Here is a 26520-nt window from a genome sequence, read left to right on the forward strand (position 1 = left end):
GAATGAGGTCAGCGGGTTGGATGGGCCAGGCCATGGCTGTGAAGGCATCTGGGCTGCAGCAGTCTAGAAGGTAGGGGCCTCCGGGTGGGCCACTCCCAGCCCTAACCCGCCATCCACCCGCCCACCATGGCCTCTTTCCCAGCTCCTGCTCCTCCCTCTCTGCAGCCCACACTCCGCCCAGGCCAGATGGTTCACATCAAGCCTCTTCCATGTGGCAGTTCTACCCTGCCCACCAGGCTCCCTTCCCCCTCTGGCCACACGGCTCAGCCAGGAGTCCGGAGAAGCTCTCACTCTCTCCCCACAGGCCTGGACTGCTATTCTGTGGGATCCCCATGTCATGTCAACTCCCCACCCCCTGTTGCCTTCCTAACCTCTCCAGCTCCTCAACCCCCACTATTCAGGATCTTGAAATGAGGCAAGGATCTTACCTCTGACCCCTCAGTCTCAGCTGTGTGACTTTAAGTAGGTTACTTCCCTTCTCTGGGCCTTAGTTTTCTCCTCCGTGTAAGCTGGGGAGGGCAGGGCAGAATGAGCTCAACATTTCTTTTGAATGGAACATCTATAATATTCCCACTTTAGGACTGTAAGCTTCCAGAATCTAGGAGAAGCTGAAACACAACTTTGGAGGGGTCATCTGGTCTACCTCTTTGCCCACTCTTAAGCCATGTTTTCTTGTTGCTGGAGATCCCCGAATCCCACCCACTTTCCTTGTATCTCCCCACTTTCCTTATATCTCCCCTACTTTCCTTGTATCTCCCCCTCCCCTTAAGGGCCACAGCCTTCTAACTTGAGTTCTTTTGCCTCATCAAGGTATGTGTTCTCTGGGCAAGTCCTTGGCAAAAGGCTCACAGCCAAACCCTGCTCAAAAGCAGTCACTGGCTCTCTATGGTCACCAAATTGATTATAAATTTCTCTTCTAGAATTCCAAGCCTCTAAGAATGTGTCCCCAGTCTACCTGTCCAGATTTCCATGTTTTCTCTGCCCAAGACCTTCCCTCCCTCCCTCCCCCTTAACCCCTCACGAATGTGTGTGTGTGTGTGTATGTCTTCCCAAGTTTGGCATGCCTTCCCTCCCACCGTCCCAATCCAACTCTGCATTCAAACCCTGACACCTGTCCTCACAGGCTCAGCTCAAAAGCAACCTCTTCCATAAAACCCACCTTATCTCTCACTGGTATTCTCATCACTCTGCATTTCTCTGGAGAATTCCATTTACTGACACAGAATTTCATTAGCGTGACACAGGCCAGCAAAGTGGTCATACTGCTACCCCATTTCGCAGACTGGAGAAATGCGGTTCAGAGAGATGAAGCAACTTACTCAAAAATGACACAGCCGTGCTGCCTTGGGTGAGAGACATTTTTGTGTTCATTTCCCTTCCTGACCCCCCAGTCTCCAAGGGCAGGAGCTGTTTTCCCCAGAGCTCTCTTCAGCACAGGCTGACCCCAGGAAGTCTGCAGTAACCATCCATCGAATAGAGTCAACTACAGTGTCTGCAATAGATACTGAACTCAGGATCTTCTTCCCCAGCCTGGGTCCTTGCCAAGCCTCCTCTCTTCCAGAGCACCACACCTCCTGTCTCTCAGGTCAGAAGGCCAGGAAGCGGCTGGGCTCCCCATCACCATGCTCCAAGTTCAATCCAACCCCAATGCCTGTCAGTTCTGCTTTGCAACGGGCTCTTGAACTCATCCTCTCCAGGTTCCATTCTCTTCAACCTGGACTAGGTTCTCACCAGCTCTCACCTGGGCACCTGCAGCAGCCACCTTCCACCACGGCCTTCCTTCAGAACCTACTCCACCGAGTGACCACGATGATCTTTTTCAAATGCAGACGTGATTGAGACCCTCTCTGCTTCAGATACCCTCTAGGGCCCAAAGCTCTAAGGACAAAACCAACACCCCTAGTGGGTTTCATGGGCCTGCCTGGCCTTTGCTTCCTGTGCTCCAGCCATACTGGCCTTTTCTGGATTCTGTGGGCATCTAGAACTTGCCAAGCTCCTTCCTGCCCCAGAGCCTTTGCATATGTGGTACCACTGTGCCCACCTCAACCTCCCACCCTGCCACCTATCCCTTACCTAAGTTATCTCTAGTCATCTATCAACTTATTCAGGGATGCCTTACTGAGCCCCCAGGTCTAAGGCGGACTCTCCGGAATGCCTGCCACTCAGAGCTCTGTGTTTCTTCCCTGTATAAATGTTACAGTTACAATTACATGTTTATAAATGTGATTTCATCCATGTCTGTCTCTACCAGACATAAACTCCATGAAGACAGACACTGGATCCCCAGCACCCAGCAAATAATTGTTTCATGGATTATTCTGGATCCTTTCTGTGTCCAAGCCAAACTATGTCCAAAGGGGTGATCTTCCCAGGGCTGGTGCAAGCCGGCAGAGTGGGACCCCTCCTCACCACCCCACCCAATCCATCCCAGCCCAGAAAGTCCAGGGATTTCAGGTTTGCTGGGAGGAAGGACTGCTAGCTGATATAGAATTGAAAGACAGCAGACACCTGAGACAGACAGCTGAGGCTCATCTATGGGAGAAATGGGTGTGGGGTGAAGGAAGGAGATCAGGACCTGGACAGGTGCCTCTGCCTCACACAGGCTGCTCTGCTCACTCATTTAAAAAAAAAAAAAAAAATCCAAGCTTCCAAAGAACCTCTTCACCCATCTCCTGAACACTTCCACCAGACATCGGGCTGTGACGCAAGCCTCAGCCCCGCCCCTGCCAGCTGCGCTCTTTGCTCTCTGCTGGTGGGGCTTAGGCTTCGGGAGACAGAATGCAGGGAGCACCAGAGATGCCGGAAGAGAATAGGAGAGAAAACTGGGAGGGGGGGAGTGTGGGGTTTGGGGATGGAGGAGTAGGATAAGTGGACAGAGGCAGAGGAGAGTGGGAAAGGGAAAGAAAAGAACTAAGAAAAGGAGAAAAAATACCTGAAGAGGGAAAAGGTTAAGGGTGGGGGTGATAAAAAAAATAGAAAAACGAAAAGAAGTGGGGAGTGGGTAAAACAAGCACAGTGTTGAACCAATCCAGAAAGGGGCAGATAACACTTCAATTAACTCACTCACTCGAACTTACGATGAAAACCGGCTCTGCCTCCAGACCCAGTGATGGGCTAGAGATGCGATGATGAAGACCCTGACAGGTGCCGGCCCTGTAGCTCATGCTCCAGAAGGAAAGAGGGGCATTGACCCCTCACTGGTGATCAGCACTGAGTGGGAAAGAGGACTTGGATCCCCAAACCTGACAATGTCCCCATGCAACCCATCATTCTCAGCTGAGACCAGCTGGGACCTGGTGGGCTGGCTGGAGTTGGGGCTGGGGAGCAGCGTTGGCAGGACAGTGCTAGTATCACCGATGGACGGTGCCTCAGCCGTTTTCTCCCAGCTCGTCCCAGTGCTTTTCCTGGTTCCTCTGCCCCCAGGTTTCCCCCTCTTGAGCTAGGGAGTACCATAAATGGGGCAGGATGTGCCAGGACTAGAAATCAAGCCTTCTCTTTAAGATCGTGGACTGAGGGCTGGCTCTAGAAGAGAATGAGGTGGAGGCTGAACCAGAGTGCAGGTATTTGAGGGCTCAGGTCACCTGGGAAGAAAAGAGGGAGGAAGGGCAAAAATGACAAATGGAACCCAGAGAGGGGAAGGATTTAAAAGAAGCAGAGTCCCACTGAGAGAAAGAGGAGGAAGGCGGAGGACAGACAGACAGACAGGAGTGTTGGTGGGGGTGTGATAGAAAGGAAGAAAAAGAGAAGGAAGGGAGGGAGAATGGGGTAGCTACCCTGCTCCCCTTCACAGCTAGAATCCTTCCCCGAGTTGCCTGCATTCTGACCCCATTTCTGGGCCTCCCACCCACTCCTCAGCCCACTCCAAAATCTGGCTTCCTTGCCCATCAGTCTACCAAACAGTTCACTTTTAGCCGCCATGTTCCTAAAAGCTGAACATTTTCCTCCCTATCATATGAATTCTCTCCACAGCATATAACGGTCCCTCCGACTAGAACAACCTTCCCTCTGCCTACAGGACACCCACCGTCCCAGTCCTCCAGGCCCTCCTCCTAACTTCTCTCACCTGTCCTGTCCCCTGCGCAGGCTCCTCCTCCCCGTCCCAACCCTAAAGCCCTGAGGGTCCTCCAGGCTCCGTCCTGGCCGTGGTCTCTCCTCCCTCCAGGCTTTCTCCTGAGACAGACCCCCCCCATGGCGCAGGGGGTCCCACATTTGTCTCTTCTGAATCCGACCCAGACACTCACGGGTTTCCTCCTCACTGATGGCTGGATGCCTCATAGGCACCTAACACTCAGCTATGGACAAACTGAATTCATCACCTTCCCTCTAAACCTGGAAAAGATGACAGTCAGAGGGAAATCTCAGGACGCCAAAGAACTTGGGTTGAGCTGAGGCATAAAAAGAAAAGCCACGTTGTGCCTGGAAGCTAAGGAATTGAGCTAAGGACCAAAGGGCCTGTGTGGTACAATGTTGAGGAAAGGGAGGAAGAGAGGAGCCCCCACACCTGGGGTCTGTCCCCAGACTGCCCCCAGTTTCTCTCAGCAGGCGAGGAGCACGCAGGAAGACCAAGGCCTTCGCTGTAGTCTCTCTCTTAGACCGCCCCTTCTTTCTCCCCACCCCCTCCCTCTTCTAGGGACTGTTTCTCTATTACCAGCCTGGGGCCAAGGTTGAGGGAGAGGAGCCTTCTGGAAGGTCAAATCGGAGGGAGGACAACAGAACCTTGGGAACCAGAGCAGCTGGAAGGGCTGACCCACCTGCTCACCCCATGCACCACCACCTGGGCTGTCTCTTCTCCCTTGAGCCACACCACGGAGTCTGGGCTGGGGCCTTGAGGGGCTCCAGAGCGGAGGGGAGCTGGGGAGAACAGGCCTGTCCCCCCTCGTGGAGGGAGGGCACTTGGGGAAATTTGGAGAGGAATGAACTCAGGGCTCAGCACTTTCCTCTTTTCTGTTTTTCTTCTTGAGGAATTTTTTTTCCCCTAAGTGCTGATGACTTTACCATTTCTTAGAGGTGGGGGGAAGGAGATTTTGGCTTTAACTCCCCCCACTCCAAATGCCGGACAAAGTCTTACATTCCACAAGAAGCCAGAGCTTCAGAGTTTCCTAAAGATGAGGTGGCGTCTCCTCCCCTCTCCAGCCCCAGCTCCCTCCCTCCTCCCTCCCCCCAGTCTCAAGCCCTCAGTCCTGGCCAAGGAGGCCCCGCCAGGCTGGGAGGAGACCCCAAGCACATTCTTCCTCTCACTGTCATGCTGCAGAAATTAAAGACACATCTTCGGGCTGGGCATCTGCCAAGCATTTCAAGTCAAAAAGTGGCAGAGGAGACCCTGGACCTCAGCTCGGTGCCACGTGTAAAGGATGCTTAGAAACCATCTGCCTGAAGCCCCTGGGATGGAGGTCTAAAAATGGACATTGGGGCGGCGGCTGTCACATACTACACCCACAAAGCCCACCCCCACCCCCACCCCCAGGGGTCCCTGAACACCCTTCAGAACCCCAGGCCCATGATGGAGCAGCTTCCAACCCACACCTCTGAAGAGGCTTAATCTTTTTTAAGGGGGCGGGGGGGTGGAACAGCCTGGACAGGGGGCACACAGCTAGGGGCTATAGGAAGCAGTCCTTCAGGATGCAAAATCTCAGCAAGCAGGGAGGTGGCCAGGTAACACCAGCCATCACCCCAAGCCTGTGACATTGCACCCCAGACAACCAATGCAAAGGGTCGATCACTCCGAAGAACAAGACCCTCATTCTCTGTTGGGGCTAGCGCCCCTTGCCAACGACCCGCGCCGGAGGTTGGAGGAACTGCCATCTCAGCACCTCAGCCCCCTGGTCCTGCCCTGGCACCAGGCGGGGGCAGGTCCTGGGCCACAAGTTGCTGCCACATGGTGGGGATAATTGGTGAAGGCCCAGCCCTCCTCTGCTGTCTCCAGCCTGCCTCTCTGGAAACTCTATATTTTCCCTTTAATTATAGCCCCTGCAGTCCCCTCCTCGGCCCCACCCGCACTGCTCATCCTGGCTGCCCACGGCCGACGTGGCTCCCTCCCCTTCTCTTCCCTTGGTCTTTTTTTTCCCTTTGCCTTCGTTGCACAAAACCAGCTGGGGGAGGGCGTGGAGAGGGGCGGGGGGAAGCAGTGGAATCTTGGATGGTTTGGGGGAGGAGGGACTCCCCGCTTCCACGTTTGCAGCTCTAGAGTGATGGGGGGCGGGGGAGCTGTGTGGAAAGGATTGGAGTTGATTGGGCACTGCAAAGGGACCCCCATTACTTTCTCTTGGACCCAAAGATTCTGGCAGGACCAGGACCTGCAAAGACTGGGGTTGGGATAGAGCACTGCTGGGAGGTTGGGACTTGGGGGAGAAAGGACATTGTCTTCTAGAGACATCTTCCCCAAACATAGCTTGTTGGTTTGGGGGTCCCCCACATGGCATCAGGGTACATATGATTCTCTTCTGGTTCCAGAGGCAAAGAGCAAAGCCCTAGGTTTTCAGGAAAGAGGTTGGGCAGTGGGAAACATCCTCTAAAATGTTACTCATCCTCCCCTGCAATTGCATCCCAAATTTCCAAATGCAAGTCTCCACCAGGCCCCCAAGTCCTCTCGTATGCCCCCAACCCTGAGTCCAGGCACAACGAGACAGGACTTTGCGCAGCTTCCAGAAGGAACACTCGCTCTCTGGTGACGTGTCTTCCACCTGAGTTCTCTCCTGTTTGGCTGTGGGGGGCTGGGGCCACAGCCACAACAGCCCCTAACCCCAGATCCTTCCTTAAGTCACCGCTGTCACAGCCTTTTCCATGTAAACTCACTCACCCTGGGGTGGAAGGGTCCTAGCAATTCCCCGCCACCAAGGTGTTTCCCCGTCACTCAACACCAAAGCTTCCTTCTGGAAAGATGGTGAAATCCCCTTTCCCTCCCACCCAGTACCTCGGCTCCCCACCCCATCTCTCTCCATCATGCCTGGGGTTTGTGTCGTGTAGCTTCACGCATGGTAGAAGAATTAACGTCTTAAAAAAAAAAACAAAACACCCTCTCACCAGCATCCCTCCACGTATCTGATTCTTAATGTCTATAAAGGCATTTCTAACTTGTTCCCCAAATATTCCTAAGCTCCATGCCCCAGCCACCCCAGAAGACACCCCTACATGGGCACATCTTTCTAATTCTCTGGTTCTCCTGTTCTAGAGGGGTCCCCAGCTGGCCTCTTCATACTGTCCCTTAGCTCTTGCGGGGGCTGTCAGGAGGGTGAATGAGACATACCCAGGAGGGACCCTCTCGCCCCACCCAGCTCTCCAATGCCAGTTCTTCCAGGTCGGGGGTCCCAGGAGGGAAGTGGAAGGGCAGCCCCTGTCCACTCTTTAGCCTACACTGTATTCAGGACCGAGACATACCCCAGCAGCAGTATGTCTGGCCCAAGCTGGGCTGGGGGGCTGGGGAGGCAGAGCGGCCAAGGGGGGAGATGTGCGGTGGACTCCTTTCCCTTCCCTTCCCTCCTCCTCCTCCTCTCCGTTCCAACTCCCAAACTGGGGGCCGGGCCAGGCAGCTCTGATTGGCTGGGGGACGGGCTGCCGGCTCCCCCTCTCCTAGGGGCCGGGTTCCTCCCCACTATCCCTTGGGATGGTATAAAAGGGGCCCGGGCCGTGGGTCGGAGCAGACGGGAGTTTCTCCTCGGGGTCGGAGCAGGAGGCACGCGGACTGTGAGGCCACGCATGAGCGGACGCTAACCCCCACCCCAGCCGCAAAGAGTCTACATGTCTAGGGTCTAGACATGTTCAGCTTTGTGGACCTCCGGCTCCTGCTCCTCTTAGCGGCCACCGCCCTCCAGACGCACGGCCAAGAGGAGGGCCAAGAAGAAGACAGTAAGTCCCGTACTTCGGAGAGTCCAGGGCTACTTGGTGTTGCACACTGCGCCCAGTCCCGGGAGTCCGAGACTTAAACGGAGACTCGGGGTGCTCGGGAGACTCGGGGATGGAAGGGAGATGATGAGGACGCTTCTCTGGCATCCTGGGAGAGAAGGGAGTGCACCCTGGGCAGGGGATGAAGATGAACGCCCCCAGGAGCCGGAGTGGAGGATGGAGCGCGACCTGAGTTAGCACAGGAGAGAGTTCCGAGTGCGCCCAGTGGATTACAACTGGGGGAAGGGGGTCTGAGCGCGGGGCAGGGGAAAGTACGTCGAAGATGGGGTGGGGGCGCCTAGTTAAGAATTTGGAGCCCAAGATGTAAAAACGATCGGGAAGGCTGTGGGATGATTCATAAGGAAAGATTGTTTGCTCTCTCTGCAGGCTAGACAGTGTTGCTGGGGCCGCGGGGGTGCTGGGCTGAGGGGGGAGGGGGCGCGGAGAGTGGGCGGGTTGGAGGGTGAGAAACTTTGGAGCGGAGTGGGTAGGGCGGGGTCCTTGCGCCCTCTGCTGATCAATATGGAGAACCGCACCGCCTGTCCCGCGCTTCCCCGCGCAGGAGCTGGAGCGGGAAGACCAGGGTTACGTGGAGTGTGGACCCCACCTCTAGACCGAGAAAATAAAGCTGGAGGTGGAGTGGCCCCTGTCTCTAAAAGAAGTGTCCAATCCAGGGGAATTACTTGGTTTTGCCCGCCACCTAGTGGCCGTCTGGGCAGACGCCCGTGCGGTGGGCCTGGTTAACTTCATTACTATAGTATTTGCGGACTTTTTGGTTCTTTGGCTAAGCGACCCAAAGGCACTGGCTGGCTTTGGGAAATAGGGGTTGTCCTAGAGAGGGTTTTTAAGACTCTTGGGCGCTGAAGGTTAGGGCGTATCCAACTTTGGGGGTACATTTCAAGTCTCTGGGTGGGATCCCACGCCAATCAGCCCCTCCCCAACCTCATTGCCCTGCCCCCTCCATCCCACCTACCTGGGGAATGGGGCGGAATGGGGGCTGGACCTCCCAATCTCTCCTCCCAGCCCCTCCTCCTCTGACCACCCAGACCACTCCCCACAAGCCTGCCCTCTTGTTGGGGCCCCTCCTGTTCTCTCTCTCTTCCGCCCCACACATCACCCCCCAACCCAATGGCTTTTTTATTTCCTTTGGCCTCCGCACCAATGCGCTGAGGTTGGATTTGGAAGCAACCCCCGCTAAAGCTTTGTTTAAATTCCTGAGAACTGGAAAGAGTTATAGGCGCTCTGGCCAGGCGCCCCGGCGCTGTCACTGGCGCTGATGAGGAGCAGATGAGCTTATGGGCTTTTAAGGATTTGGGGAAAGGAGGGGGGAAGGAGGAGGCGGGAAATGGAAAGAGTAAATATGTCTGTAAGATGAATGGGATGGGCGAATGGGGTTGGTGTCCCCGGAGATGGGGGCTCGTGCGCCGCTGACAGCCCCGCTTCCCCCCTCTTGCCCCAGTCCCACCAGTCACTTGTGTACAGAACGGCATCAGGTACCATGACCGAGAAGTATGGAAACCCGAGGTCTGTCAGATCTGTGTCTGCGACAATGGCAACGTGTTGTGTGATGACGTGATCTGCGAGGACACCAAGAACTGCCCCGGCGCCGTAGCCCCCCCGGGCGAGTGCTGCCCGGTCTGCCCCGACGGCGAGGGTACGGGTCCTCTGGGCCTGGGCCGGGGGCTAGGGTGGACGGGTCGCTCCCTCGGCCCGAGCCTGGGAGGCCTCTGCCTCCGGGGCCACCAGAGCAAACCCTGCCTCTAATCCGCGTTTCTCCTCCCCCTAGTGTCGCCTACGGACCTGGAAACCGCAGGAGTCGAGGTAATCCTCTGTCGACTTTTGCCACCCCTCCCATGAGCCCCCACAGTCCTCCCTCCTCTAACACGGCTCCTTTTGTTTCTTCTCCCCCAACCCCAAAGGGACCCAAAGGAGACACCGGCCCCCGAGGCCCAAAGGTAAGCGTTGCGCTTCCGGCCAGGCCAGGAGAGTGGTGGGTGGGCGTGGTCCCGGCCTGCGCTCACCCCCACTGCCCTCTCCCGCTGCAGGGACCCGCAGGCCCCCCCGGCCGAGATGGCATCCCCGGACAGCCTGGACTTCCCGGGCCCCCCGGGCCCCCCGGACCCCCCGGACCGCCTGGCCTCGGAGGAGTAAGTAGAGAGGCTCCTTCCCCACCCCCGTGTTTTTTGTTCGTTTTTGGCATATGGCATTCTTTATATTTTGAAATAATTTCAACCTTTAAGAAAAGTTGCCAGAATAGTGCAAAGAACTCTCATCCGCCCTTCCCAGTCTGTCCTATTTGCTTTATCAGTCTCTATGCCTACATATAATTCTGGTTCTTTTTCTTCTCTGGGCCATTTGTTTGACAGTAAGTTGCTGGTGTTATGTCCCTTTGTTCCCAAATTCTTCAGTGGGTATTTCTTGAGAAAAAGAACGTTCTCTTACATGACTGTTGCATGACCCATGATCGAATTGTGGAAACTGAACATCGATACAATGCTATCTCTAATATACTGTCCATACTCAGATTTCACCAGTGTCCTACTAGGGTCCTTTATAGTATTTCTTTTTCCTGATGTGGGATGCACCCCAGGGTTATGAGTTACATTTAATCATCATATCTCTTTCCTTTTCTTTTACCTGGAACATTCTTCAGACTTTCTTTGTCTTTTACGACACTGACATTTTTGGAAGAGGCCAGTTGTTTGATAAACTGTGCCTCCGTTTGGCTTTGGCGGATGTGTCTTCATGAGCAGATTCTGGTGGCGTCTTTTTGTAAGACTCTCTCGCATGGGATGTGGTCTTGCTGAGTGCATCCCATCAGGAGGCACCTAATGCCCACTTGTCCTATTATTGGTGACGTCGTCTGCCTTTCAACTCACTGTCCTGACCCCAGTTTCTCATGCGCTCTCTCGTATTTTTCTTCTAGAACTTTGCTCCCCAGATGTCTTACGGTTATGACGAGAAATCAGCCGGAGTTTCCGTGCCTGGGCCCATGGTAAGCCACCAGGGGGAGTAGAGATGGCAGAAGAGCTGGTGGGGATCCAGGCAAGATGGGCAGGTTATGGCATGTGGGGGAGGGGGTGACACAGATAACCTAGGAGGTCAAGATGACCATTGGGACCTCGGAGTCCAGAGAGGATGCAAGACACCTGGGTAGTCTCAACAGGAACCAACAGGAGGTAGCAAGGCTCTACCCACGTTCCACTTCCCCACAGAATTGTTTTAATGGTCTCCTTTCTTTTTCTTCCTCAGGGTCCTTCTGGTCCTCGTGGTCTTCCTGGCCCCCCTGGTGCACCTGTGAGTATCCAGAATATCCTTATACATCACCTTGGGCTTTGGTCTTTGGGAGGGAGGATTGGGACAAGGGATGGGGATCTCTTGGTGAGATGGGAAAAAGTTGGCAGGGACCTGCCCTTCTAACCCCACCCCTCTCTCCTTGTCCTCCAGGGTCCCCAAGGTTTCCAGGGCCCTCCCGGTGAGCCTGGCGAGCCTGGAGCTTCGGCAAGTGTCCCCCCGACCTGTACTCTCTATGCAAATATGAGGATTCTCCATCCCCATCTGCGTCTTCCTTACCTCTTCCTTCCAGCGCCAGCCTTCCCCTTCCTTTTTCCTTATCCTGGTAATTCTAACCTCCTCTCCTCCTTTCTCCTCTAGGGTCCCATGGGTCCCCGTGGTCCCCCTGGCCCCCCTGGCAAGAACGGCGATGATGTAAGTAACCCCCACAAGAAAAAATACCATCTGACCCTTACTGGTTCTATGAGCTAGGGTCCTATAATCTCCACCCGGTAACCCACCATCTTTGGGGGTAATACCCAGAAAAAGGAGAGAAAGCTCTCCCTAAGGCACGAGACTTCCCTTCAACAAGTATTTGCACCCTTTGTGGGACGCTTCTCCATTCTCTCCAAACAGGGGTGCCTATTCCTCCCCTCACCCCAGCCACCTGGAGCAATTCCCAGCCCACCCACCCTTCAGGGCGAATGACGTCCTTAAACTTAATTGCTCTGGACACCTCGGATTTGCTCTCCCTATGGTGAAATTAAAATGCTGGTGACAGAAATAAACCAAAACTCCTTCAGAGGAAATTAAAATTCACCAGACAAGGGTTTCATGGTAGATTTAAATTGCACTCTAAATTCAAAGATAAGATTCTGTGCCCCTAAGCCTGGCCTTCAACAAGCCCAAGAAGATTCAGACCTTCCCCCCCCCCCCGCCCCCCACTTTCCAGCCCAGGGGCATGGGCGTGAAGGCCTTTTCTCTCCCTCTCAGGGTGAAGCTGGAAAGCCTGGTCGCCCCGGCGAGCGTGGGCCTCCTGGACCTCAGGTGAGCAAGACAGTGTGGCCCGCCGGCCCCTCGCTGTGCTGTGTTTGGGCTTCATTTGGGAGCTGTATCCAGAGGAGTATCTTCTAATGTGCCTGCCTTTCTTTTCTATTCTTTCTCTCCAGGGTGCTCGGGGATTGCCTGGAACAGCTGGTCTCCCTGGCATGAAGGGACACAGAGTGAGTCCCTTTTGAATCATCCAAGCTCCCAAAGTCCCAGTCCCTCCCCCAAAGGGCCCTGGTGTGTGTTATGGTGGTGGCAGCTGCAGCAGTCCCAAGGGATAGAGAGTAGACATCCCAAAAAACTTCCCTCCATTGGGAAGGAAACCCAGACAGAGGGACTGCGTGAGACCTTGCACCAGCTGGGGTTCAGTCCAGCTCGGAGACGGGGGATGGCTGAGGTGGCCTCCTGAGGCTCCTTCTCAGGTCTGGGTAGGTGTCAAGGTGGCCTGCCCCCTCCACAGAGTCTTACCTTGCCCCCCCTTTCTCTCTTAGGGTTTCAGTGGTTTGGATGGCGCCAAGGGAGATGCTGGTCCTGCTGGTCCCAAGGTAAGAGACTGTCTGAATGTCATGGTCCTCCACCCCCGCCCAGTCCCTCCATGAATGAATCCCTAACTGTTCTCTGCTCTGTAGGGGGAGCCCGGTAGCCCTGGTGAAAATGGAGCTCCTGGCCAGATGGTGAGTGTGTCCTGTTCTAGAAGGAAGAGAGGGAGCAGGATAGGGGGACAGGATCGGGGCTTGAGGGAAAGGGATGTGCCTCCCATCTCACTTGGCTTTTCTTGGTTTGGTTGTCAGGGCCCCCGTGGTCTGCCTGGTGAAAGAGGTCGCCCTGGAGCCCCTGGCCCTGCTGTAAGTACTTCTGGCTCCTTGGGGGATCCCTGGGCTCCTGAAGGGGTTCCCCAGGAGCTACAAGGCCCTGTCAAAGCTCAGTGGATGTGACCTAGCGTCCCCTCTCTTCTGCAGGGTGCTCGTGGAAATGATGGTGCTACTGGTGCTGCTGGCCCCCCCGTAAGTATGGCCGCTAGGCCCCAGTGTGTGGGAGTGAGCAGGGGTCTCAGTGCTAGCACTTGGGGATAACACTGGGGTGGCTCGTGTTGCTCTGAACCCCAAGGCCTCTTCTGTCCCGGGGTGTGACTTGCAGCTGCCAGCTTCCTTCTTGCCAACATCTCTCTTTCATTCACAGGGTCCCACTGGTCCTGCTGGTCCCCCTGGCTTCCCCGGTGCTGTTGGTGCTAAGGTGAGACACTCCTCTGAGCATAGCTCCCATGGGCGAGGTGTCTCCTCGCTCCCCAAACCGGAAGGACCCAGAGTGGCAAGAGAGAAGCCCATTCCCCAATACCTTTGTCCTGAGATCCCTTTCTCTGACCTTGGAGTCCTGATTCTTGGTCTCCTGTCCCTACTCTTCACCCCCCACCTTCCAAAGGTGAGGTTGGGCACCTACAGTGGCTTCTGCCATGTCCTTTCTTCCCATCCAGGGTGAAGCTGGTCCCCAAGGAGCCCGAGGCTCTGAAGGTCCCCAGGGCGTGCGTGGTGAACCCGGCCCCCCTGGCCCTGCTGGTGCTGCTGGCCCTGCTGTAAGCATTGCCTCCTCAGTGCCCCTGTGCCCCTGCCCCCCAAGTCAAAGTCCTTGCCTGTCACTCACCCACCTCTTTCTGTGCTGCAGGGAAACCCTGGTGCTGATGGACAGCCTGGTGCTAAAGGTGCCAACGTAAGTGTCCTGAAGATTTCAGAGCTGCCCCTGATGCCCATCTCCCACCTGCCCTGTGCCCTTCACTCCTAGGCTCAACTTGTTCTGTCCCCTACAGGGCGCTCCTGGTATTGCTGGTGCTCCTGGCTTCCCTGGTGCCCGAGGCCCCTCTGGACCCCAGGGCCCCGGCGGTCCCCCTGGTCCCAAGGGTAACAGCGTAAGTAGCTCTCTCCTACTTCTGCCCCACTCAGTGCTGGCTCTAGTGTGGCCCTTGTCTGGGGATTGAGGCCAACTGAGCACCCCCAACTCTCTGCTCACGCTCTCTTCCTCCCCCCACACAGGGTGAACCTGGTGCTCCTGGAAACAAAGGAGACGCTGGTGCCAAGGGAGAGCCCGTAAGTGCCCCTGCAGCTCAGCCTGTCTGCCTGGGAGCCCACTGAGGGAGACCCAGGGAGGACTGGGAGCCCCTGGTGCTGGAGGCCCAGCCTCAAGCCCGCTTGGGAGCTGGCACCAGGACGGCCCCTCACAACAGGCCATCCCCTCCTCTCTGTTCTCTCCAGGGTGCCCCTGGTATTCAAGGACCCCCTGGCCCTGCTGGGGAGGAAGGAAAGCGAGGAGCCCGAGGTGAACCCGGACCTGCCGGCCTGCCCGGACCCCCTGGCGAGCGTGTAAGTGCCCCCTTCTCCGTCCCCAGTGCCAGCCCAGTGCTCCATGGCTGAGCTCACTGACCCCTCTCCTCCTGCAGGGTGGACCCGGCGGCCGTGGTTTCCCTGGCGCAGATGGCGTTGCTGGTCCCAAGGTAACCTCTCTTCGTGGCTGGAGGCTGACCGTACTGCTCCCGGCCCTCACTTTCCTTTTTGGATGCAGTCAGCCCCGTCTGACCCTGCTGCCAGTCATCAGTGCTCCTGCTGGGGCTACAGACCTCTGCCTTCACACTCGGCCTCCCCTTGACCTTCCCACCTCCAACAATGCCCCCCAAACCCCCCACCTCCTTGGGAGGAAGAGGCCTAGACTTGAGGCCCTAATTGTCCTGTGACTTCCACCCCCAACCAGGGTCCCGCTGGTGAACGTGGTTCTCCTGGCCCTGCTGGCCCCAAAGGCTCTCCTGGTGAAGCTGGTCGCCCTGGTGAAGCTGGTCTGCCTGGTGCCAAGGTGAGACCCCAGCCCTCTGCCCAGCTTGGTCCAGGACCCTGCCTGCCCCGTATTGGGTCTGGGATGAGGTACTCTGGAGCAGGGCCAAGGATCTGCCTTCTGGAGTGCCCCCAACCTCCCCTGTCACCCCTCTTCCCCAGCCCACTCACATCTCTCTGCTCCCCCTCAGGGTCTGACTGGAAGCCCTGGCAGCCCTGGTCCTGATGGCAAAACTGGCCCCCCTGTAAGTACCACTCCCCGCCCCCTCCCAGGCCCTCTTCCACTCTCCCGACCACCCCACCCTCTGTTCTCACCTCTGCTTCTGTGACTTCCATCCTTAGGGTCCTGCTGGTCAAGATGGTCGCCCCGGACCTCCAGGCCCGCCCGGTGCCCGTGGGCAGGCTGGTGTGATGGGATTCCCCGGACCTAAAGGCGCTGCTGTGAGTATTCTACGAAGAGCATCACTGAGCCGGGGACAGACACACTGGGAGGGGAGAGCCTGGTCTCTGGGCCCAGCTCTGCCACTGCCTCAGGCCACTCACTGCCCCTCTCTGGGTCTCAGTCTCCCTATTGGCAAAATGAGGGACCTCCTCCAGCATCGCTGCCACTGCCCCGTTCCTGGGGATAAGTGGTGTTGGTGGCCCCCTGCCCCCCCCCACACGTGGAGATAGGATGGGCCCTTAATATAACAGTCACCCCCATATCTTGGGGGTTCTCTGAGGTTCAAAAGGAGAGATCAGAGGAGATGGAAGCCCCGTGCAGCTCAGGGAGCCACAGGGGAGAGGGGAGGGATGAGCCTGAAGGGGCAGGTGGTCTGGGGGAAAGGCTAAGGGACCAGCATGGATGTCAGCAAAGGTACTTCCCCAGGGCCAGAGCTGGTAGATAAGAAAGTCCCTTTAAAAACTCCACTCCAAGTAAACAGGAGGGACCCAGGAGGCCCTGGTTTCCCACTTCAGCCCCCTCAACTTTGACTCTTTCCCCCCAGGGAGAGCCCGGTAAAGCTGGAGAGAGAGGTGTTCCTGGACCCCCCGGTGCTGTGGTAAGTATCTTACAGGTTCCCCTCCCTGCAGGAGGGGCGCGGGAGACTCACAGCCATCACCCCATCACCATCACTGGACACCAGGACCCCAGCCCCAGGCCCTGCCCACCTGCCCCTCTTCCTCAGCCACCTCACTCCCTGAGTTCTTCTTTGCTGTCTCCCCACAGGGTGCTGCTGGCAAAGACGGAGAAGCTGGAGCTCAGGGACCCCCTGGCCCTGCTGTAAGTGTCCCTGACAGGGGGGCCCAGGGAGGGGGCACAGTGGAGCAGCAGAGGGACGGCACCCCCTGCCCCTCCTCTCCTGGGCCTTCCTGTGACCACAGCATTCTCTCCTGACAGGGCCCTGCTGGGGAGAGAGGCGAACAAGGCCCTGCTGGCTCCCCAGGATTCCAGGTGAGGCCTCTCAGCTGTCAGGGGGCTGGGGGAGGTTGTGAGTTTCCCTTTGTTCTCTTCTGGATCCTAATCCCCTTCTCTTTTCTCCCTCATTTCCCCCCTCCAGGGTCTCCCTGGCCCCTCTGGTCCTCCTGGTGAATCAGGCAAACCCGGTGAACAGGTAAGGGGTAGCAGCAGCCAGCGAGGCAGGAATGTAGAGAGTACAGAGGGAGAGGCCAGCCTCCTAACTAATTAGACACCATCAGCTAGAGGGATTGTGGTTAGACACCAGGAAGGACTTCCCATCATGAAGGGAACTACACAGGAGGGAAGCTGGGAGCTGCACCTGTGCATGATATGATCTGGAAGGAGCCACTCAGCAGCTAGCCTGATCACTTCTTTTCAGAGACACTGGAATACTCTGTGACTTTCCCTGAGCCCAAAGTCGGGGGCATTTATCATTGACATATCTCGAGGAGTACAGAGTCAAGGGATGATCCTAGTTCAGTGCTGCAGAGGCGCTGGTTTCTAGCCACAGACCCTGAGGCCACCCCCACAGCAGGAGGGCAGTGGTGCTTTCTCCCTGGGAGCTGAGGGCCCAGGTGGCCTTTGCTCACAGTCTGTCCCTCCCTCCCCCTCAGGGTGTTCCTGGAGACCTTGGTGCCCCTGGCCCCTCTGGAGCAAGAGTAAGTAGAGCCTCTGCAGCTCCTACCCAGACGCCCCGTGCACAGCCTTGTCTCTGGACCACCGTCACCTGCCCTGTCCTTCCTTTTTTTCTGCTAGGGCGAGAGAGGTTTCCCCGGTGAGCGTGGTGTGCAAGGTCCCCCCGGTCCTGCTGGTCCCCGTGGGGCCAATGGTGCCCCTGGCAATGATGGTGCTAAGGTAAGGACAGCACAGGGACCAGGTTTCACCCCCGTCCCGCACCGGGGGACACCTGGCTATGACCAAAGCCACCTAGATGTGTGGGAAGGGTGGGGGACAAAGCTGGGGTGGGGTCAGGTACAGCCTGAAGTTCTGGACTGTAAGCTGTTCCTCTTTGCGGAGGCCTGTCTTTGGCCCTTGAACCAACCCTGAGAGACATTAAGAGGGGGCTTGAGACTATGACCTAGTCCCGGGACCCCAAGCCTCACTCCAGTCCTCTTTGTCATATAGGGTGATGCTGGTGCCCCTGGAGCCCCCGGTGGCCAGGGTGCCCCTGGCCTTCAGGGAATGCCTGGTGAACGAGGTGCAGCTGGTCTTCCAGGCCCTAAGGGCGACAGAGTAAGTTCAACCGTCCTTGCCTCGGCCCAGTGTGGTTCCCATTCTCTGTCTGCTGTGGATCCCTCAGCCTCTCCTTCCCCTCCCTGCATTCTTTCCCCCCTCTCTTTAACCCTTTCTTCTTCCCCTCCGGCCTTTTTGCTGATGAATTCTCTACCTGTGGTCCAGGCCCTTCTCTTCTCATGAGTTACCTTGGCAACGAGAGGTGGGGCTTCCCCCGGATCGGCCATCCCTTATTCATTCCTCTGCACAAGGCAGGGCCTCCGAACTTCCTCAGGCAGGCATCTTTTCCTCCAAAAAGACTTAAGTTCTCAGCACGGGTGGGGGAAGGCTGAGCTGGGGAGGGGTCCCAGACACCACTAGACACAATAGGTTGTCTCCTCGCCTCATGCTGGATGTCTCAGGCTTTCCCATGTTTTTAGGGCGATGCTGGTCCCAAAGGTGCTGATGGTGCTCCTGGCAAAGATGGTGCCCGAGGTCTGACTGGCCCCATCGGTCCTCCTGGCCCTGCTGGTGCCCCTGGTGACAAGGTGAGGTAGCTGCCTCCCCACCTTCTTCCCTAAAGCAGCGTTCCCTGGGCATGGCTCTGAGGGGAGGGCGGGTGCTGCCTTTCTGCGCTGACAGCCCGGAGGTGGGGAAGGGGAGGCTCTCCTGGGATCATCTGCCAGGAGTATTCAGGGTGGGCACTGACCCTGCACCTCTCGTCCCTCCCTCTCAGGGTGAATCTGGTCCTAGTGGCCCTGCTGGTCCCACTGGAGCTCGTGGTGCCCCCGTAAGTACAGAAGACCCGGTTAATGCCCCATCCTTGGCCCTTTTCTCCCCTCATTCTGCCCCAGCCCTCTTTCTATCCCTCCTCCACCTTTGCTCCCACACCCTGGTCCCTGGAGAATGCTATTCCGGGCCCCTCCTTCTCATCTGTTCCTCTGGTGTGCCCTGCCCGCCTCCCCCATGTCAGGGCATCTCTCCAGTTTGCCTCCTTTTCTTCTAGGGAGACCGTGGTGAGCCTGGTCCTCCCGGCCCTGCTGGCTTCGCTGGCCCCCCTGTGAGTATCAAGACTTCCTTCATTTTTCATCATCCACCGGGACTGGGGGCCTTGGGTGACTGGATGAAAATAGAGGCCTCGACCTGAGTCAGGAGGGGATTGTCTCCCGTTCAAGAGTCTTCCCTCCTGGGCTTACCGTTCTAGCCCTGCCCTGGGAAACAGCCTGACTTGTTACTCTGGCACAGCCCTCTCCTCTGCTCACCACATCCCCTCCTCCCCCAGGGTGCTGATGGCCAACCTGGTGCTAAAGGCGAACCTGGTGATGCTGGTGCTAAAGGCGAGGCTGGTCCTCCTGGTCCCGCTGGCCCCGCTGGCCCCCCTGGTCCCATTGTGAGTATCTCACCCTCCGGGCCCCGAGCTGCCAACAGGCCTGGACCCAGGCCTGGCCCAGCCTTGACGCCTCTGTGCTCTCCTGCAGGGTAACGTTGGTGCTCCTGGACCCAAAGGTGCTCGTGGCAGTGCCGGTCCCCCTGTGAGTATCTTGCCCTGTGTCTCTGCTGAGACTCCCCAGCTCTAGTTTGGAGGTAGGAGGGCTGGGCCATGTGAGGGGGCTGTTCTCACGCTGACGGCTTCTTTGTCCTCTTCTAGGGTGCTACTGGCTTCCCTGGTGCTGCTGGCCGAGTTGGCCCCCCCGGCCCCTCTGTGAGTATCTGAGGAGGAGACTGTACTGCTTGGGGGGAAGGGGGGAGAGGGAGACTGTCAGGAGCACAGCAGGCCTGACGGAGGCCTCAGTGGTGCTCCACCACTCACTGGAGTCTGACAGTCCCTCTTCTCCTCGTCCAGGGAAATGCTGGACCTCCTGGCCCTCCTGGCCCTGTTGGCAAAGAAGGTGGCAAAGGCCCCCGTGGTGAGACTGGTCCTGCTGGACGTCCCGGTGAAGCTGGTCCCCCTGGTCCCCCTGGCCCTGCTGGAGAGAAAGGAGCCCCTGGTGCTGATGGACCTGCTGTAAGTACAAGCTGCAGAGGGGTCTGGGGCCTGGGCGTGGTCCCTGGCCACTGCAAGGCACCTCACCGCTGTCTGCCTCCCACAGGGCGCTCCTGGTACCCCTGGACCTCAGGGCATTGCTGGACAACGTGGTGTGGTCGGCCTGCCTGGTCAGCGTGGAGAAAGAGGCTTCCCTGGTCTTCCTGGCCCCTCTGTGAGTGCCCCCGCACCGTGGGGCACCCCGAGAAGAACTGTCACAGGACTTGGAGGACACAGGATGGGGGTGGTGGAGCCAGTTAGACTGATGTGCTAGGTGACCGGGGGGCTTTCGGGCTCTCCCCAACCCCATCTCTTCCCTGACTCTTTCTTCTACTTAAGGGTGAACCTGGCAAACAAGGTCCTTCTGGACCAAGTGGTGAACGTGGCCCCCCTGGTCCCATGGGCCCCCCTGGATTGGCTGGACCCCCTGGCGAGTCTGGACGTGAGGTAAGCAGTCGCCAGCCCCATGTCAATGCTATCGGCGTGGCCATTTTGGCCTTGGCCTGAACTTCCCTCCTCCTGGCCAATGCTTACCTCTCTCCCTCTCCCTGCAGGGAGCTCCTGGTGCTGAAGGCTCCCCCGGACGAGATGGTGCTCCTGGCGCCAAAGTAAGAGAGCTGCACCCCAGGGCCACCGCTGCGTCTGCTGCTCCCCTGCCCCAGCCTGGCCCCTGTATCTGGGGCTGACCTGCACTTCCCTCCTCACCCCTCCCAGGGTGACCGTGGTGAGACTGGCCCTGCTGGACCCCCTGGTGCTCCTGGTGCTCCCGGTGCCCCTGGCCCCGTTGGCCCTGCTGGCAAGAGTGGAGACCGTGGTGAGACTGTAAGTAGCTGGACTCCCGTTTGCTAGTTCTTGTCAGACCAGGGACCCTCCAGGCATGCTTGGGTCCTGCAGATGGACATCTGACTTCACCCAGGTGGGGGAGCGGGGCGAGAGGAGGTCTTGCAAGGTGGCTGGGCCCTTAGACCCCCTGCAAACAGCAAGCCACAGCTCAGCCTCGAGGCCCCTCTCCCAACAGTACCCCATCTTCCCCAAGGAATGGGGTTGTGCCCAGGTAATTGCACCAGCTCATGTGAAGCCTGAATTCACATGAAGTTGTCTGGAGCTTAGGAGAGATGGACATAGTGGGAAAGGATGTGAGGAAAGAGGATCTGGCTGAGGGGTGGCCCCATCCTGCAGCTCATGCCGTGCCAGCCCTTGGCTGGTGCCTCCCTGGCCAGGATCTGACGCCCTCTGCTCTCCTCAGGGTCCTTCTGGTCCTGCTGGTCCCATCGGCCCCGTTGGTGCCCGAGGCCCTGCTGTAAGTGCCCTGCCCTGGCCCTCATGTCCTCAGAACACCTGTCCAAGTGTGGACAGCACCCCACTTGGTGCCAATGAACCTTCCTCCCGACAACCTGTCTCCTCTGCTCTTCTAGGGACCCCAAGGCCCCCGTGGTGACAAGGGTGAGGCAGGCGAACAGGGAGACAGAGGCATAAAGGGTCACCGCGGTTTCTCTGGTCTCCAGGGTCCCCCTGGCCCTCCCGTGAGTATGCTCAGTAGCGCCTCCCAGCTGCCATTGAGTCCCCTCTTACCACGTCCCCATGCCTTGCTGTGTGATGATGGGGGGGCACTTTGACTCAGTTTCCCCTCTGTGTAGTCATTCTCACTCTTCCCTGGGGAGGACTGGGATCTGAAGATTTATGGGCATTTCCAATGAGTTTTTGAGAGGGTGAGGGGTGCACAGAGAGGGATTGTGGGAGGGGTCTCAGCTTATAGACACCCTGAATAATGGGGGGTGAAGGGCAGGGTGTTGGCCTCATTTGATCCACTCAGGGCCTCAATTGCCTTTGCATCTGTCCTTCAGGGCTCTCCTGGTGAACAAGGTCCCTCTGGAGCTTCTGGTCCTGCTGGTCCCCGTGTAAGTCACTCCTTCTATCTCCTCTTTGGGGCCCCAAACCCATACTCACTCTGTGGCCCTTTGCCTGGGACTGGTGTTCCTCGCCTCTTTGGAGAAGGGTCCAGGGACAGGGGTTGGAGGAAGGGAAGAAGGGTCCTAGACCGTCTTACCCAGCCCTTGGCATCCCCCTCCCACTATTGCCTCCCACAAGATGTTCGCTGACCCAGCTGTGGGAATGAGCAACGAGGAGCAGCAGGCAGGGAAGGTGGTAGCCTTCTGCACCAGAGTCGGATGGTCCTGTGCTTTCTGGCAGACTTTCTTTAACCATCTTCCCCTCTGCAGGGTCCTCCTGGCTCTCCTGGTTCTCCTGGCAAAGATGGACTCAACGGTCTTGCAGGCCCCATCGGCCCCCCTGGTCCCCGTGGCCGCACTGGCGATGCTGGTCCCGTTGTACGTAGCTCCCCACCCTGTCTGCCCATGGCCCTCTGGCCCTGAGACGGCTCAAGACCAGGTAAATCCCACTCTCCTCCCTTTCTGCACAGGGTCCCCCCGGCCCTCCTGGACCTCCCGGTCCTCCTGGTCCTCCCAGCGGTGGTTTCGACTTCAGCTTCCTGCCCCAGCCACCTCAAGAGAAGGCTCATGATGGCGGCCGCTACTACCGGGCTGATGATGCCAACGTGGTCCGTGACCGTGACCTCGAGGTGGACACCACCCTCAAGAGCCTGAGCCTGCAGATCGAGAACATCCGGAGCCCTGAAGGCAGCCGCAAGAACCCAGCCCGCACCTGCCGTGACCTCAAGATGTGCCACTCTGACTGGAAGAACGGTGCGGACACGCCCACCCTGTGCCCAGCCTCCTCCTCCCGCCGTGACAGGGCTTAGCCCCAAGGGGCTTCGATGCCCACGTGCCCCACCTCCCAGACCTCCCCTGACTCCATCGTGCCCTGCCCCATCACAGGAGAATACTGGATCGACCCCAACCAAGGCTGCAACCTGGATGCCATCAAGGTCTTCTGCAACATGGAGACAGGTGAGACCTGCGTGTACCCCACTCAGCCCAGCGTGGCCCAGAAGAACTGGTATATCAGCAAGAACCCCAAGGAGAAGAAGCACGTCTGGTTCGGCGAGAGCATGACCGGCGGATCCCAGGTGTGTGAGCTGGACCCTGGAGCCCCTCTCAAGAGATGGGCAGGCTGAGGGCTCCGAGGGGGTGTGAGGGAAGGTCCTGGGTGCTCTCGGCCTCTGCTGGGTGTGCCAGACAGAGCTGGGCTGGGATGCAAGGGTCCTGGGCCCGTGATCCTGGCTCAGACGGAGGGTGCCCATGGGCAAGTGAGGCCACGTCTGGATGTGGGAGTTCACACTGCTCTCCGGGGATTCCAGGAAGGGAGGCCGGGACCGGAGCCTCCAGCACGGTCACTCACCCTTCCCTCTCCCTGCCCCTCGCAGTTCGAGTACGGCGGCCAGGGCTCCGACCCTGCCGATGTGGCCATCCAGCTGACCTTCCTGCGCCTGATGTCCACCGAGGCCTCCCAGAACATCACCTACCACTGCAAGAACAGCGTGGCCTACATGGACCAGCAGACAGGCAACCTCAAGAAGTCCCTGCTCCTCCAGGGCTCCAACGAGATCGAGCTCCGGTCCGAGGGCAACAGCCGCTTCACTTACACCGTCACCCACGACGGCTGCACGGTGAGTCCCCCCCGCAGGGCCCCTCTCTGGGCTTCGGCTTTTTAGACAGGCCACAGTTCTCCACACCTCGTCATCCCCACTTGGTGACGCCCCTCTCCCGTTGTCTCCCCTCCACCCCAGAGTCACACCGGAACCTGGGGCAAGACAGTGATCGAATACAAAACCACCAAGACCTCCCGCCTGCCCATCATCGATGTGGCTCCCTTGGACATTGGCGCCCCAGACCAGGAATTCGGCATCGACGTTGGCCCTGTCTGCTTCCTGTAAACTCCCTCCGCCCCAACCTGGCTCCCTCCCACCCCACCCACTTGCCCCTGACCGTGGAAACAGACAAACAACCCAAACTGAACCCCCCCAAAAGCCAAAAAATGGGAAACAATTTCACATGGACTTTGGAAAATTTTTTTTTCCTTTGCATTCATCTCTCAAACTTAGTTTTTATCTTTGACCAGCTGAACATGACCAAAAACGAAAAACGCACTCAACCTCACCAAAAATTAAAAAAAAAAAGAATAAATAAATAACTTTTTAAAAAAGGAAGCTTGGTCCACTTGCTTGAAGACCGATGTGGGGGTAAGTCCCTTCCTGCCCATTGGGCTTGTGACACCCCAACACCACCCTTGTTGCTCCTTTCTCCATGCCTTCTTGGGGCTGCCCCTCCACTGCTCCCCAAATCTAAGTCTCCCCTAAAGACACAGGAAACCATGCATTGCCTGCCCAGCAACCAAAGACAATGCTAAAACACCCAAATGACCCTCCACTCCCAGCCCGCTCCCCTTGCTCAGTACCCTCAAACCCTGGGGAGCCCTAGGGTTCTCAGACTGCCAAAGAAGCTTTACCATCTGCGTCCTCTGGCCCCGGCAACACACCCCTCTTCATTTTTGAGGAGGGCATGCCGGGGGGGGGAACCACTGGCCCCCCTGACGCAGGGTTTGGAGGAAAGTCAGGAGGGGCGGAGACAGAGTGGAAACAACGCGTCAATTCCCGGCCAGCAGCAGGGCTGGGTGGGACGATGCTCTGTTGCTTGTGTAACTGTGTTGCTGAAAGACTACCTCTCTTTGTCACCGGGCAACTGCGTGGGGGCAAGATGGGGGCGGGGTGGGAGGGGCTCCCCATTTTATATCAAAGGTGCTACATCTCTGTGATGGGGTGGGGTGGGGTGGCCAGGGGATCACTGGTGCTATAGAAGTTGAGACGCCACCCCCGCCCCCACCAGGCCAGCAAATGTTCCTTTTTGTTCAAAGTCTTTTTAATTCTTTGGCTCTTTTTTTTTTTTTCCCCTGGTGGATGGGGACTCATGTGAATTTTCTTAAGGTGCTATTTAACACAGGGGAGAGAGTGCCACTCACTCCTTGCCCTCTCTCCCCTCTCCCTCGCCTGCTCAGGCCTCTCTCTCCAGACCTCTCTCTCTTCTGAAACCCCTTCCTCCTCAGCTGCCTCCCATCCGCACACCCCTCTCTCTCTCTGTCCTTTGTCCTCTCTCCTGGGTTTCGGAGCACAAATTTCCCAAAGCACAAAGCAGTTTTCCCCCTGGGGTGGGAGGAACCAAGAGACTCTGTACCTATTTTGTATGTGTATAATAATTTGAGATGTTTTTAATTATTTTGATTGCTGGAATAAAGCATGTGGAAATGACCCAAATATATCTGCAGTGGCCTTCTAATTTCCTTCCTTGGAGTTGGGGGTGGGGAAGGGGGAGGAGAGACCTGGGGAGGGGGCATTGGAGTGGGAGGGTGTGGGCTCTACTTCCTTTCCTTACCCCTCTCCTCCTCTTCCTCCCCATCTAGCACCCTCTGCGGTCCCTCTCCTCTCCTCTTGCCTTTATTATGCCTTCACCCATTCTCTTCCCTTCCTCATGCAACCTTTGTTGCACATCTCCCCAAGCCCCTCCTCTCCCTTACAGGGCACACAGGCAAGGCACATACGCAGCAACACCACACACACACACACACACACACACACAGGCCTCCCTCCAGACCCTCAGCTGCCCAAACCTCAGGCCCACTCTCCCATCAAAGCCATCAACCCTGCTGCCCTCTCCACTGCTGCGGGCACTTTGCAGGGTCAGGGGATCTGGGGAGGCACTGCCCAAGGGTGCTGGGAGCCCATGCCTGGGTGAGGGAGCTGGGGCCACGGAGGGTCCCTGGAAGCCGTCCACAAGGCCTCTCCCTGGGATGCAGGGACAGTCATCTGGCCTCTTCCCTCCCTGCCCTCTCTGAGCTCCCCCAAAGAAGCACCCAGCAGTACAGCACAGGCAGGAGGTTCGATGCTGCGCTGAGGGCTGCGAGGAGACCAGGAAGGAGGACCGCCTCCTGTTTACTCACCCTCCTGGGCTCCCAGGGGAGGGGGGTGGTCAGTCCAGTGGCCTTGAAGAGCTGCAGCCAAGGCCCTTGCGGATGGCTGCTACCTGGAAGGTGGCAGGCCCTGGCCCTGCTGAGCATATGCTGGATCCCTCTTGGCCTTCTAAGTCCCCAGAACATGATCCAGAACATGACTTGGGTGTGGGGTGGCCTGGAGAGGTCATTTTGCCCAGCCCCAGCTCTCTGCCTATTCCTTATCCTTGTAAAACTCCTTGCCTCTTCCTCTTGCTTCTCCCTCCCCTCCCGTCTCCCTTCCCCTCAGCTGGCCTCCTCCCTGCCTGCCTGAGACCCTGAGCCTCCACGGGGGGGCGAGGGGGGCGACTGGTCAGCTCCCCAATCTCAGGGAAGGGGGACAGAGGTGTGCAGTCAGTGGGGACACAGAGGATGCAGAGGCTCAGAAGCCTGGAGCTGACCAGGTGCCCAGAGACCTGGAGACAGAGAGAAGGTGACATTTGTCCCTACCTCCCACCCAAGGCCTTAGGGCCTCAAGCTCAGAGGCAGGACTGGCCCATGTTCCTCCCGCAGGTCTCCAGAGAGATGCAAAAGTGTGCAGAGAACATGCCCTTCAAGGCTTATTCCATGGCTGTCATTACGCAGTCACTGTGAGCTATTCATTACGGCCTTGAATAATTCATCATTAGCACTTCTGCCACAATGAGGACAGTGTTGAAAAGGAATTGGTTTAAAGAGGGTAAGAAATCATGGCAAGTAAAGGAAGATTTATTCACGGGCAAATTACCTGGTGTTGGGGTGATGGATTGGTCCTTTGGTGATCCCGCCTGGCACTTGCCTAGGTAATCCCCGTTTTCCTGGACCTCCAGCCCCCTGGGGCCCTTGGCTGCCTCACCTCATCCCCATCTGCCCTCTGGGGCATCCAGAAGCATCCTGAGCCTGGCATCCAAGGCTCTTTC

At 57.6% G+C, this 26520-nt stretch overlaps 1 protein-coding gene across 1 annotated transcript; it reads left to right on the forward strand.

Moving 5' to 3' along the window:
- Nucleotides 1-7623: 7623 nt before the first annotated feature.
- On the forward strand, nucleotides 7624-24323 carry COL1A1 (collagen type I alpha 1 chain). Its single transcript, XM_045182500.2, has 51 exons — nucleotides 7624-7842; nucleotides 9338-9532; nucleotides 9665-9699; nucleotides 9798-9833; nucleotides 9924-10025; nucleotides 10805-10873; nucleotides 11131-11175; nucleotides 11326-11379; nucleotides 11533-11586; nucleotides 12145-12198; nucleotides 12321-12374; nucleotides 12690-12743; nucleotides 12828-12872; nucleotides 12990-13043; nucleotides 13158-13202; nucleotides 13378-13431; nucleotides 13670-13768; nucleotides 13858-13902; nucleotides 14000-14098; nucleotides 14223-14276; nucleotides 14442-14549; nucleotides 14627-14680; nucleotides 14935-15033; nucleotides 15203-15256; nucleotides 15354-15452; nucleotides 15998-16051; nucleotides 16219-16272; nucleotides 16390-16443; nucleotides 16550-16603; nucleotides 17064-17108; nucleotides 17206-17304; nucleotides 17575-17682; nucleotides 18102-18209; nucleotides 18398-18451; nucleotides 18668-18721; nucleotides 18944-19051; nucleotides 19140-19193; nucleotides 19310-19363; nucleotides 19505-19666; nucleotides 19752-19859; nucleotides 20024-20131; nucleotides 20239-20292; nucleotides 20399-20506; nucleotides 20931-20984; nucleotides 21100-21207; nucleotides 21529-21582; nucleotides 21904-22011; nucleotides 22104-22386; nucleotides 22519-22709; nucleotides 23007-23249; nucleotides 23370-24323. The coding sequence occupies exons 1-51, from the start codon at nucleotides 7752-7754 to the stop codon at nucleotides 23514-23516; spliced, it is 4380 nt and encodes a 1459-aa protein (XP_045038435.2). The 5' UTR covers nucleotides 7624-7751; the 3' UTR covers nucleotides 23517-24323.
- Nucleotides 24324-26520: the final 2197 nt, after the last annotated feature.

Source organism: Desmodus rotundus, chromosome 9, assembly GCF_022682495.2.
Source record: "Desmodus rotundus isolate HL8 chromosome 9, HLdesRot8A.1, whole genome shotgun sequence".
Taxonomy (NCBI): domain Eukaryota; kingdom Metazoa; phylum Chordata; class Mammalia; order Chiroptera; family Phyllostomidae; genus Desmodus; species Desmodus rotundus.